Source organism: Kogia breviceps, chromosome 7 (genome assembly GCF_026419965.1).
Source record: "Kogia breviceps isolate mKogBre1 chromosome 7, mKogBre1 haplotype 1, whole genome shotgun sequence".
In the NCBI taxonomy this organism is placed as follows: Eukaryota; Metazoa; Chordata; class Mammalia; order Artiodactyla; family Physeteridae; genus Kogia; species Kogia breviceps.
In genome coordinates this window covers 112463048-112476700 of record NC_081316.1, presented here as the reverse complement: position 1 = coordinate 112476700, position 13653 = coordinate 112463048, and the positions used below count along the sequence as shown (strand labels likewise).

The following is a 13653-nucleotide window of genomic DNA, read 5'->3' as shown; positions in this document are numbered from 1 at the left end:
ACCGAGAGAAGGCCATTACATTTGGCAATTATGTGATCACTGAGGAAATGAGCACCCTGGGGCGGAGCGGGAACGGCCAGAAGGCAGTGGGTTAAAAATTATGTGGGAGGGCTTCCCTGGTGGCGCAGTGGTGGAGAATCCGCCTGCCGATGCAGGGGACGCGGGTTCGTGCCCCGATCCGGGAGGATCCCACATGCCGCGGAGTGGCTGGGCCCGTGAGCCATGGCCGCTGAGCCTGTGCTCCGCAACGGGAGAAGCCACAGCGGTGAGAGGCCCGCGTACCGCAAAAAAAAAAAAAAAATTATGTGGGAGCTGAGGCAGTGGAAGCTACCTGCGTGCCTAGCACACAGTCAGTGCTCCACAAATATTAGTGTTTGTTATTTCTTTTTCAGAAAAACATGATTAAAGAAAAAAGCTAGTAGCTGAGTGAGGATAGTTAAGTATCAATATTTAAAGGTGTTTGGAGGAAAAAAAAAAAAAAAAAAGTGCATCTAGACTGAAGTGAAGGCCCAGTAAAGACAAGTGACTAAAGGAACAGAGAAAAGCAACGACTGCTGCAAGTGAGGGCCAGAGAACCTGGGTGGACAGACATGAATGAAAGACCTAAGTGCAACGATTAGTTTTGAAAAAGAGGGCAACACCAGACTAAAGGGGAAGAGAAAATGATGGCGAGAATCCCGATGAATTTCGAGTGGGAAGAAAGGGATATTCAAAACCTGGATCAGACCATCTCTTTCTCAGGAAAACGGGAGGCGTAATTATCATCTGAAAGTGGTTGTTTGAAGGTATGAGCTTGAGGAAGATGGAAAAGTTTTGGCACAGTGGTTCTCCACGGGGGAGGGGGGGGATTTTGCCCCCCACCCCAGAGGCCCTTTGGGTTAGCAAGGTCTGGAGACATCACCTGTTGTCACCATGGGGAGAAGGTGCTACAGGCGTCTAGTGGCATCTTGTGGAGGCCAGGGCTGTTGTCAAACATCCTGCAATACACAGGACAGTTCCCCACAATAAAGAATTATGCTGCCCCAAATGTTACTCGTGTCAAGGTTGAAAAACCATGCTTCAGAACAGCTATTGAGGGAATTGCACTAAGAAGTCAACAAGAAATGGGGAGGGGGCTTCCCTGGTGGCGCAGTGGTTGAGAGTCCGCCTGCCCATGCAGGGGACGCGGGTTCGTGCCCCGGTCCGGGAGGATCCCACATGCCGCGGAGCGGCTGGGCCCGTGAGCCATGGCCGCTGCGCCTGCGCGTCCGGAGCCTGTGCTCCGCAACAGGAGAGGCCACAACAGTGAGAGGCCCGCGTACCGCAAAAAAAAAAAAAAAAAAAAAAAATTCCCTCTCAGGAAACCCAAATTTTTGCAGAGCTGAAGAATTGCTGTTTCGCAGCTTTAGCTAAACAACGCCAGCCTGATTATCAAATATTAGAATTGGGAGAAACAAGCACTGATGCAAGTAAAAGAATATTCTGCTGCTGATTTAAAGACAAGTGAATCGCTAAATATTTTTATTAGCAGCAAATTTGCTGCTTGCTGGAACTAATTTCACGCCCTGTAGATATGGTGCTTAAGTTGGAAATGGCGTTAAATTGCTCTCTCCTTGAGGCGGGTAAAGCTTCTGGTGGCAACCACCGCTAAATGGCACAGACCAGGCCGCTCGTCTAAGACAGGCAGCTTTTGGAGCCAATCACAGGGAAGTCCGCAAGGAGTTCTTCCTTCTTCCCAAGAAATGTTTGTGTCTCAAATATCCAAAGCTTTCTAAAAGGGAGTTGACTAGAAAGGACCATTCCTCTAATGGATTGGTCCAATGGACCATTCCTTCTTGGATTTCCACCTCAATCTTTTCTCTAAACTCATACATAGAACGCTTTTAGTTAGTACATCCAACTGTCACTCAGTTGTAACTTAGAGGGTTTCTTGTGTGTTAGTCCTATCACTTCAACTGTACCATACAGCTCCTAAAAAGGAAAGATCACATTCTCCAGCCAGAATTGGAACCAAAGTGAGCAAATGGGCCCAACCTGCGGGTCAGGGAGTTGGAAAAGAGAACTGATGCAAAGACGGTAGCACAAAGGGTGAGACCAGGTGAGACCAAGGAGGAACAGAAAATGCAAAGGTCACGCCTGCCCCGGGGAAGGGAAAGCACATGAGCAACTGGAGTGGAGGCAAGGCCAGCTCTGAGGGTCAGGGAATTGCTGTGGCTCAGAGGTCAGAGCCAGAGGACACATTAAATAGTGAAGGTCAGAGCAAGCTGTGAGTGAACAAATAAAGCAACAGAATACGGAGCACAAATACCTAAGGAAAAAGAAAGGGCAAGAGGCCCAAAGGTCAAAGCAACAGTTAGGAAATGTGGAGAAGCTAAAGAAGTAGGAGCAAAACACACAGAAAGGGGGGAGGGGGAGGGGGAGGGGAGAGGGGGAGGGGGAGGGGAGGGGAGAGGGGGAGGGGGAGGGGAGGGGGGAGGGAAGGGGGAGGGGAGGGGGAGGGGAGATGGGGAGGGGGGGCGGACTGGGAGCGTGGGGTTGGCAGATGCAAACGCTTACATTTAGAGTGGATGCACAACAAGGTCCTACTGTACAGCACAGGGAGCTATACTCAATATCCTGGGATAAACCACAATGCAAAAGACTATTAACAAAGGATATCTATGTGTATAACCGAGTCACTCTGCTGTACAGCAGAGATAGTCACAACATTGTAAATCAACTACACTTCAATAAAAAAATACACACACACACACACACACACAAAGGTTGAGGTGCTCATTAAACAGATGCTTAATAATTGGTTAATACCAGAGTCAACAGGGGTTCACTAGGGATAAGTTTGCCAAACTAAACTCATTTCCTGTACAGTAGAGTTATGACCTTGATACATCGGATCACGTTGCTCAAAGACTTCTGATTTAGCTAAACTCTTCACCTACAGGCTAAAGCCTGAATTCCTTAACATGGCATTCATGACCCTTCGCACGCTGTCTCATTTCCCTGACACTAGCACTCCATCTACATTAGAATATTTGCTGTTCCTGAACCAAAGACATTCACTCTTCCATGGTTGGCTTATTCTGTTTCTTCAGTCTGGAATATCTTTCCATATCCATTCTCCACTTATCTCACAAAAATCCTACATATCTTTCAAGGCTCTGTTAAAATGTCACCTTTTTTTTTTTTTTTTTTTCTTTTTTTTGCAGTACACGGGCCTCTCACTGTTGTGGCCTCTCCCGTTGCGGAGCACAGGCTCCGGACGCGCAGGCTCAGCGGCCATGGCTCACGGGCCCAGCCGCTCCGCAGTATGTGGGGATCTTCCAGGACCGGGGCACGAACATGCGTCCCCTGCATCGGCAGGCGGACACCCAACCACTGCACCACCAGGGAAGCCCATCACCTCTTTTTTTTAAAAAAAACTATTTATTTATTTACTTCTGGCTGTGTTGGGTCTTCGTTGCTGCACGCAGGCTTTCTCTCTAGTTGCGGCGAGCGGGCTTCATTGCAGTGCGCGGGCTTCTCATTGCGGTGGCTTATTTTGTTGCGGAGCACAGGCTCTAGGTGCGTGGGCTTCAGTAGTTGTGGCACGCAGGCTCAGTAGTTGTGGCTCGCAGGCTCTAGAGCGCGGGCTCAGTAGTCGTGGCACACGGACTTAGTTGCTCCGCAGTACGTGGGATCTTCCCAAACCAGGGCTCGAAGCCGTGTCCCCTGCATTGGCAGGTGGATTCTTAACCACTGCACCACCAGGGAAGTCTAAAATGTCACCTCTAGTATGAAGTCCTTCTTTCTCCTCTTCCCCCTACGATGAAGTAATCTCCCCTTTCTCTGGGTTCTCTATATACTTTATTTATACTGCTAATATTAATATGAAGTTATATGCATGGCATATTATCTATTATATTTTATATTGAAAAAATATATATACCTCTAATACAAATTTGAGGTAATGCATATTTAATTATACACATATTGATTTGGAGTTGGTGTATATATGAATGTCACCTCTATGAGTTCTTTAAGACAAGAATGATATATTGATCATTTTTTGAGTCCTCAGCACCTAACACAGGACCTAGATGGGAGGTTAACAATAAACATTTATTGATTTCAATGGGAGAAAATGCCAAATACAATATATCTTTAAAGTAATCACATGAATAATGTTGTAAAATGGGTCATTAGGCAAAACTGAAGCTGTCTGAACACATATTCAGACTGGAAGGAGGTCTCCACTGATACCAGGGTCTATCCTAGACAATATTTTTATTAGTGACCTGGATTAAAACATACAAAAAATGTTTATCAGATATGCAGGGAGGCCGACTAATATCATGGGAAAGAGAATCAAGCCTTGAAAAATGAATCGAATAGGCTGGAATCTAGTGGTATAGAAAACTAAAAAGTAACATTTAAATAAATGGAAAGTCCTATATTTAGATTTCAGAAATAAATTGCACATACTGAGTACAGTGGAGAATTTACTTGGCAGTAATTAATGTGCAGAAGAATTAGAAGCTTCAGTTAATCAAAAGCTTTAAAAGCAAACAGTGAGATGTGACCAGTAACAAACTAAGGTCTTGAGAGTCCCTGATGGTCACAGTGTGTCCAGCTCAAAAGAAGAAGTAATCGCATTGCCATACACCATACTTTTAGAGCTTATGTGAAGTATTATGAGCAATTCTAGTGCCAGATTCTAAAAGATGCTTTAATAAACCACAGTTCATCCAGATAGCTGTGACAGGGATGGTGAAGGAGTCTAGAATCGATGAAATAAACAAAGAATGAGGGAACTCTGTGTGTGCTTAACTTGGAAAACTGAAAACCAAGGGAAGGTTTCATTGTATCTTTAAATATTTTTCAAGTGGCCTTTCGTGTGTTGCTACAAATGGCAAAGCTTAGACAGAATGAGCAGGAATTATGAGGACGCAGAGTTTGGCTCAATGTAAGAACTTTCTCACATTTATAGCTATCCAGCAATGAAGTGGGCAGCTTTGGGAGGCTGAGAGCTCCCCAACCCTGAATATATTCAAGCAGAGGCCAGAGCAGCAGATAAGTATCTATAAGAGATTTATGGAAGAGGAGTGCGTGCGTGTGTGTGTGTGTGTGTATACACAAAAAGTATAAAGACCTTTTCTTGTTATATCTTTCAGTGGCTCATCAGAATCGGCAGGTCAATGCTTAGATCCCTTATCAGGCCACGCAAACCCTTCATGACACAGACCCCCATGACCCCTCACTTCATCTTCTACCCTTTCCTGCCTTCCACACTGCCTACCCCAGACACTGAATTTCTGTCCCTGCACCTGCTCTGCTAGTCTCTCTTATACTGCTAGATATTTGCATATGCTGCTCCTTGTGCCTGGAATCTCTTTCCTCTTATCCCTGTGACTAATTTCCAGTCATCCATAAAGGTCCAATTCAGCATCACCTTGGAAACTTTCCTTGGCCCCTCTAATTCCTCCCCTGTAGGTAGGAAGTGCTTCAGATTTGCCTGTGATGTAGCCTTTATCACGCAGGGTGTTTTCTTCTTTGTCTTGAAAGTAGAATGTGAACAATCTGAAGAAAGGCACTGTATCTCTCTCCACACCCCCATTTCTAGGACACCACCTGATGGATGGGGGATGCTCAGTTCTTAAAGTGAATAGTGTCAGGCCCTTATTCCTTAGGTCAAAACACAACCAAGGTGTCAGGCAGAATCTGGAGTTTAATAAGTGGGCAATCAGCTCAGCTCTGGGAGCAGAAGGTTTGGGGAAATGACCATTCAGGAATGGCCAGCCTTCTCAACCGCAGATGAGATCACACACTGTGCTTTCTTTTTCTTTAAGGAATCTGGCTTCACTCTCTTCATTCCTCAGGCTTCCTGCTCTTTGTCACTCCCCTCCTTTCTTCTCTCCTTGTCCCCTGCTCATGCGCTGACTCCCCTAACTGTCTCAACCTGAAGAATATGTTGGCAAAGAAATCAAAGAAGCAATTCTGTCTATAATCATGTATTTGTTAGATAAACCTAAGTCACACCTACTGCCCGTGGGGCCTCTGAGTTTGTGCAGCAATCTTCTATGTTAATGTTTTCTATTGGGGATAGCTTGGTATGGCACCCAAAGGTTAGCAAAACAAGGTTCTGGGGCAGAAAATTCCAGAAATGAAATTTTCAAGGTTTGTTTCCTTCTTACGGACAGGGACCCTCACCAATTAAAAAACGTGGGCTATTTGTGAGCCTGCACTCTCCTGCTGGGCCACACCTAGGTATTTGTGTGCCTCTGAGAGAATTAGATCCCTAATCCTGATTTAGCTCTTAGAGCTTCTTCCTAAGTATTTGGCCTTTCAATCCCAGCACACAGCACCGATCTATAAAAAGCCCTTTCAATTTGAGCAGCTGAGAACTCAAATAAGATTTGTACCCATATTTAAAAATCCCTCAATTCTGGGTCTGACCGTCTCCTTTTGCTCAGAGCTCAAGAACTATGGCTACACTGCCTGCAGCCTCAGCTTCACCCTGTTCTAAAATACCCCGAAGAAGGGATGAGAACACTCATTGGTGTGACCCCGCTGAACAGGAGCACTTTTCAGCTGCTCCGGGCACAGTGAACTCTCCATCTTGTAAGGCAGCGTGGGGCTCAGGCCTGCCATGGGCTGTAAAAATGCCTCAAGACTTCTGCTAGTCCAGAAACCCCATGGTTCTTCTAAGACTCTCGTGCTTTCCCACAAAGCCTCGTGCGTTTCCTTCTCCCACCCACCACAGGCCCCGTACAGGCTCCAGCTGAGTGTTGCCAGAGCCAGCCTCCAAGCAGCTGCCTGGTGTCCCGCCTCTTGGACTGCAGTCCTCTCCTCCTTCCCCAGAGTTGAGGAAATCCCAACTCACAGCATCCTCCTGCCAGCCGCTGTCTATCAGCTCCCCGGAAAGGATTACTGGATCGCAAACCCAGCCCAGGGCAGGGCCAGTGGTAGCAGATTCTCTTGCTGTTTGATCCTTTGTATCCTCCTCCGTGTCTGCAGGAGGACAGAGGGACCTGAAACTCCACCTTATCACCAGCCTTGGCCCTCTCCAGGAGAGGACGCCACTTCACAAAGAACAAAGAAATCCCACCCATCCTACAGGTGAGGAGAAATAAAACGAGCCCTCTCACTCGACATCCCGGGGAGGAATCACCCAAAGCCAGTGAGTGGCTTAGTTTTATGGGAATCAGGCCCCGTTCTGACCACAGATTACACTAACTGGCACCCTGTCAGTTTTTTTTGACAAATCAGATCACGTCTCTCCTCTCTGCAAAGATCCTCCAATGCTTCCCGTGTCACCCAGGAGGAAACTCAAGCCCCACTCGCCTGGCCGGGAAATGAAGCCTCCTGCCCTCTATTACACTCTTCAGAAAACAGAGGTCTAAAAGTGAAGCCTGAGATTCACATAAATCGGCCACTCCCCATTTACCAGAACTCCCGAATTTACCAGAACTCTCAATCGATGATGAGCGTAATCAAAGTTCCACTCCCTCTCTGTCTACCAGCCTTTTCCTCTTTTTCAGCTTAAGAATTAGACCCTAGAACGCCTCGTCGGCATGAAAGGCCTTTCCAGCTATCAAATAAGCCAAAATCCTAAAACATTTCATTTGATACGTCTGAATGGTAAAGCTGACCAAGTTCTTCATTATTTGGGCAAAACAGCCCTTGCAGAGAATAGACAAAATGCCTGGCTCCCAGCTGTTGAGCCAACAGGTTGAATTTTCTCTGAAGAACATTCTGATGTGTAAGAGCTGGCAAATAAAAATCAGAAATCAAAAGCATGTTACGGGTTTCCCTGGTGGCGCAGTGGTTGAGAATCCGCCTGCCGATGCAGGAGACACGGGTTCGTGCCCTGGTCCGGGAAGATCCCACGTGCCGTGGAGCAACTAAGCCCGTGAGCCATGGCCGCTGAGCCTGCGCGTCCGGAGCCTGTGCTCCGCAACGGGAGAGGCCACAACAGTGAGAGGCCCGCGTACCGCAAAAAAAAAAAAAAAAAAAAAAAAAAAAAAAAAAAAAGCATGTTACTTGTCTCTTCCATTTCTGAGTCCCGCCAAAGAGGGACTCTCCCCCTTCTCCAAACCTGGGATGGCAGGGGTTTTCACAAGACACAGTACTGCAATAATTCTGAAGGAAGCTGTCCAGGTTTGCTTTCCGTTCTATTGTCTTATCCTGTCAGCTCCCTCATCTCCCAGAATCCAGGCTTAATAATTTACAGCGGAAAGACATTTAATAAATAAACGGCCAGATTGGAGCTGTCAGCTCCGCACAACGCGGCTGTTTGCATCTTCTGCTGGGCATCAGCACTCACTCTCCCGGCTTGCTTCAGCTAAAACAATCCCATTTGCTATTTTCATAAAATTAGTTCCTCTGCAGTTTCTATTAATCAGAACGTTCTTTGGAGAGAATTATACTGGGATTTCATCACCCTCTGAGTTCAACGGTTATGTGAATCTGATGAATTTTTATCACCTCTATGAGTGGCAGGAGAGGTAAAACACACACACACACACACACACACGCACACACACAACTTGGGTGGGCTGATGTAAGCGAGCAAAGCACTCTTCTCTTTTATCTGCTGAAGTCTTACAGACCTGAGAACCTAGACCAGTCTCCCCACACACATCTGAGCAGCTTTCTCCCCAGAACACATCTTGGGGTTATGGACTCCTAAAATCTTATGAAAACCATGGATACCACCGACCCGCCCCCCCAGAAAAGCCCACATATGCACATATACATTAAACCTTACCCTTTGGTGGGTTTGTGGACACCCACCTCTCCTCTCCACCACACATATGGCCCATCCATGGGCTCCAGAGCAAAAGCTGTGTCCTATGCTTTTCTAATTGTCTTCACCTCCCTTAAGAAGCTTAGACTGGAATAGAAAGTCAGCCGCCTCTGAATTCCTTTGTTGAAAGAGAAAGATTTTTTTTTAAAGAAAGAGCATAGGGCTTCCCTGGTGGTGCAGTGGTTGAGAGTCCGCCTGCCGATACAGGAGACGTGGGTTCGTGCCCCGGTTTGGGAGGATCCCACATGCCGCGGAGCAGCTGGGCCCGTGAGCCATGGCTGCTGAGCCTGCGTGTCCGGAGCCTGTGCTCTGCAACGGGAGAGGCCACAACAGTGAGAGGCCCACGTACCACAAAAGAGCATAAAAGTGAGAAAGTTTTGGCCATAGACCTTTTGAGAAATGAGACAACTCATATTGGATGAAATAATGAAAGTCCAAGTATCCATAAATTGATTATGGTGCAGTATATTTGGATGAGACATGAGATCAAAATCAGGAAAGTTTTTGATTAAATCTCCTTGCCTCCAGATTATGTAACATCATTCCCATCATAAGTAAGATAAGCTCCACGTGAGAAAAGACACTTGAATGAAAAAAAAAAACTTAGACCAATGGAACCACAGTTCTAGTACCAGTTTTGTCCACTGACTATGTGATTATTTATTTATTTATTTATTTTTGGCTGTGTTGGGTCTTCGGTGCTGTGCGGGGCTTTCTCTAGTCGCAGCAAGCGGGAGCTACTCTTCATTGTGGTGTGAGGGCTTCTCATTGCGGTGGCTTCTCTTGTTGCAGAGCATGGGCTCTAGGCACACGGGCTTCAGTAGTTGTGGCATGTGGGCTCAGTTGTTGTGGCTTGTGGGCTCTAGAGTGCAGACTCAGTAGCTGTGGCACACGGGCTTAGTTGCTCCGTGGCATGTGGGCTTTTCCTGGATCAGGGCTCAAACCCATGACTCCTGCATTGGCAGAAGGATTCTTAACCACTGCGCCACCAGGGAAGCCCCTGACTATGTGATTTTTTTTTTTTTTTTTGCGGTATGCGGGCCTCTCCCGTTGCGGAGCACAGGCTCCGGACGCACAGGCTCCGCGGCCATGGCTCACGGGCTTAGTTGCTCCGCGGCATGTGGGATCTTCCCGGACCAGGGCACGAACCCGTGTCTCCTGCATCCGCAGGCGGATTCTCAACCACTGCGCCACCAGGGAAGCCCTGACTATGTGATTTTTAAGAAGAAGCAACTTATCTCTGTCAAGGTAAGATTTTTTTTTTTTAATTAACACTACATGATTTCCAAAGTCTACTTCAGTTCCAACATTCCATGAAAACTGATTCATTAGAGACCTCTAAGATGGTAAGGATCAAAACATTTTCTAAGGAACCAGTAGTAAATATTTTAGGCTTATGAGCCATACGGCCTCTGTATTAACTACTCAATTCTGCTGTTGTAAAATGAAAGCATCCATATACAACATGTAAACATATGAGCATGTCTGTGCTCCAGTAAAACTTCACTTAATAGACACTGAGATTTGAATATCATATTTTTCACATTTTTCTTCTTTTGATTTTTTCCGACCATTTAAAAATGTAAAAATCATTCTTAGCTTGCAGGTCATACAAAAAAAGATGACAGGCCAGTTTAGGCCCACTGGCCATAGTTTGCTGACCCCTGATCTATGGCAATAGGTAAATATTATGATCTGAAACATCACAGTGGTGATTCTGGGTGATGCTGGAAGGCCAGTAACTCGGGTTCAACTACTGACAATAGTACTGGGGGAGGGGGGTGTTTCTTTAACCCAGTTTCCCAATCAGCAGAATAGAACAGTGGTAGGTTTGGAATCTCAGAAAATAACTAACAATTACTTAAGTTTTGGGTACATTTTCAGATCTGCAGAAATGCTAAAATAATCACAACACATGAGAAAACATATACAAGAAATTCAGGGCTGTTTGGCAGAAAAAAATTTGATAACTATAAAACGAACAAGAAAACTTTGTCTTCTCTTGAAATCATTCCTTGCATTCGGTAATCCTAATGACCCCTTTTTGCCACCCCAGCTCTATCAGGCAGCATAACAAATGAGTTTACACATTTGAGAAAGAGGAAATTAGACATTAGTTATTACTGCTGTTTTTGCTTGGACTTTTTTGTTTGTTTAGGAGAAAAGAAAATTGTAATTAAACAAAATGATATTCATACATATAAGGTACCTATGTACACCCTACAAGTACAATGTAAGTGATACATATACAGCAAAGATATGAAATGCTGTATAATACTTGGTATACAGAAGACAATTTTTAAAAACAGAAAGATTGGATAGTCAAGTAATCAATCTTCTGCAGAATGAACTTTAAGTGATGGCAAAAGATGGAGTGCTATGGTAACAGCACTTCTCTCAATTTCAATGGGAGGGAAGGATATGAACACTTAATCAGAAAACTAATACCTTCTCCCAGTTAAGAGAGGACAGAGTTGGGTCTTGGGGGAGGGCTCCTTATGAGAGGGAAAACCTAAAACGTTATCTCCATTCAGGAAGATGTAAGAAGTTTGCAGTGCTTCCTCAGTCATGCCCTATTCTTAATTTATAATTTAACTAAAGTCAGTTTGATCACTAGGAGTATAAGAAGGGTAACTCCAAATCTCAAGCTTTTAAACACTTTCCCCCCAAATAGTAAAGGCCCAGAACTGGTCCTGAACAGTTGGTCTACACAACGTTATTGTCCATTATTTGCCTCTGCTCTGTCTGAGGCCAGTCTCCACATTATTCCCCAGATACTCAGTGGCCAATCTTGTCTCACCCTCTTTGTCAAACTGTTTTCTCTCTGTGGATCCCCTTCCATTTCTGTTTCACCTTTCCCATTCCTACCCATATGCCAGGGCCCAGCATTAGTTATAGCTGTACCATGAAGACCCACAGTAACTCCAACCAAAGCAATATTTCCCCCAAATAATACAAGTGAAGAAGTGCTCTGAAGATGACAGTGCTCCTGCAGATATGCAGGAGTATTATTATCTTTGGGGGAAATTAACTATAAATTAAGTTTGGCACATTGTCATATCTTTCTTTAGTGTTTCCTAATTGTTTCATGTGCTATTGATGTCAACAAACCACAGGCTATTAAGGCAAGAGTGACATCGCATTTCTTTTGTATCCTCAAAGTCCCTACCAGTGCTTAGCTCCAGTTAACATGCAATCCCAATGAAATGAATTAATCAAAATAATGGCTTTCTTAACCACAGAACTCCTCATTGGGCCATGTAAGGTTAAGTTGTTAAACACATAAGAAATCATTGTTTAGTACACATGACTGCAAATGAAACCTTGAAAGTAAGTAGAATAAATGTGAGACATACATTCAGTGGAGTTCAACCATCTTCTTCCATTTCACTCATAAAGCTGTGATTCAGCAGCTGAATTCCCTAAATCAGAGATTCAGTGTTCCAGGATTGAATAGTTTGTTTCGTGATGTTTCAGAATCTTGTGTAAGGTCAAAGGTTTGAATACTGCAGCTCTCCCATTTGGTGTTGTTTGTTTTGATTTTTGTCTGTTCACCTTTCCTGATTCAGCAATGGAGCATGCATCCTCTTTCCTATTTCCTTTGGCCTAATTTACAGATCTTTTGGTCTAACAGGCTCTAGCCTCAGAACAAAATCATGGCAAGTTAGTTTGCAGTTAGGCAAGAGCAGTTTGCTAAAAGCATGGACCATTTCCAGATGCCTGGAGGCATAGCTACAGAAGATTTACTTGATTTGACCCTGGCTCCTCTTCCCCAGTCTGTCCCGTGAGTAGAATGATCCTTGCTGCAGTGTACGTCGTAAGACTAACGGAAGAATAATGGCAAATACAAAAAAGCGAGGTAAGGACGAATGAAAACGTCATGTTATTACAAGGTGCTTCGGTCTCGGTTCTCTCCAGGAGCCTTGTTAGGGACCCTTAATGACTGGGCCTGACCCCCTCTCTGAGGCCTAATTTGACTTGCCCCCAAATCCCGCGGTCTGCCGGAGCCAGTAGGTCGGGAACTGTGATGTCCATTAGACTCCGGAACAGGCACTAAAGTCTAGAATGGAGGAAGGGGCGGCCTGGACTCTCCGCCTCACAGCCCTGCGGTGCTGTCTCCATTGTAACAGCGAGGCAGGCCGGGAAAGCAACTCTTTCGCCCAACAACCCGCCCTCAGGCTAGACTGACCAATGGTCCCGTGGGTTACCTAAGGGACGGTGTGATTGACAACAGGGTGGGGCGAGCGTGGGGAGCCAGGACTGCCTCTATCCAATAGAACTTGAGGCCGGTCCCAAGACCCACAGGCACCGACCAATTGGAGGGCGTAACGGAGGGCGACGTGCCCACCCACCACGCTCCGCGTTGCCTGGAGCCGCAGCGGTTGTAAGCAAATGAGGAGGAATTTGGGCATTGAAAGAGCGGCGCTGATTAGCGAATCCGGAATTGCCTGGATGAAAGCCCACTTGTGATTCGCCCCGAGTAGACCAAATCCCATGTGGGCTGAAACAGGCCGGACTGAGAGGTGTGAGTAGGGGACCCGGGAGATGGGGAGCCAGGTGAAGGGGGTTGGAGGTGAGATGAGTGGGGGTGGCCGCGGAGAGGAGAGAATGGCAGGTGATGGGGCTCAGGAAGCTAGAGGAAGACATGGGCGGATGGCGGTGCAGGGACCTCTCAGGCTACCCTCACCGCCGATCTGGACCCAAGGCCTGGAGGCCGATAATTGCTGAATTGGGGGCGGAAAAGGCAGGAATGCTTTATTTCTCATGCTCTTTAGAAAGTGAAATGTCAGTGCTCGATTCGAAATACCTTGTGACCGAAACCTTAATCTCTTTCTTCCAACTACTGGTAGGTAGCGGTCGAAAATTCTGAAGATGAGACCTGTGGGCAC

At 46.0% G+C, this 13653-nt stretch overlaps 1 protein-coding gene and 1 long non-coding RNA gene across 11 annotated transcripts in view; one reads left to right on the top strand and one right to left on the bottom strand.

Moving 5' to 3' along the window:
- LOC136794534 (uncharacterized) overlaps window positions 1–12884 on the bottom strand; it is a 36010-nt gene extending 23126 nt beyond the window's left edge. The window contains exon 1 of the long non-coding RNA XR_010841496.1: window positions 12121–12884. This is a non-coding gene — a long non-coding RNA (uncharacterized lncRNA). The remainder of the gene's footprint in view (window positions 1–12120) is intronic.
- Window positions 12885–13148: 264 nt separating this feature from the next.
- The window catches only part of TMEM218 (transmembrane protein 218), a 29544-nt gene continuing 29039 nt past the window's right edge, over window positions 13149–13653 (top strand). For 8 of the 10 annotated variants that reach the window (XR_010841489.1, XR_010841485.1, XR_010841488.1 and 5 more), the window contains exon 1: window positions 13150–13287. Coding sequence is in view for 3 of the 10 variants with exons in the window: in XM_067039236.1 (XP_066895337.1) it covers window positions 13259–13287 (29 nt within the window). In the remaining 7 variants the exon portion in view is untranslated. Of the gene's footprint in view, window positions 13288–13653 lie in introns of all 10 variants that reach the window. The other 2 variants (XM_067039237.1, XM_067039238.1) reach the window with 1 other exon arrangement.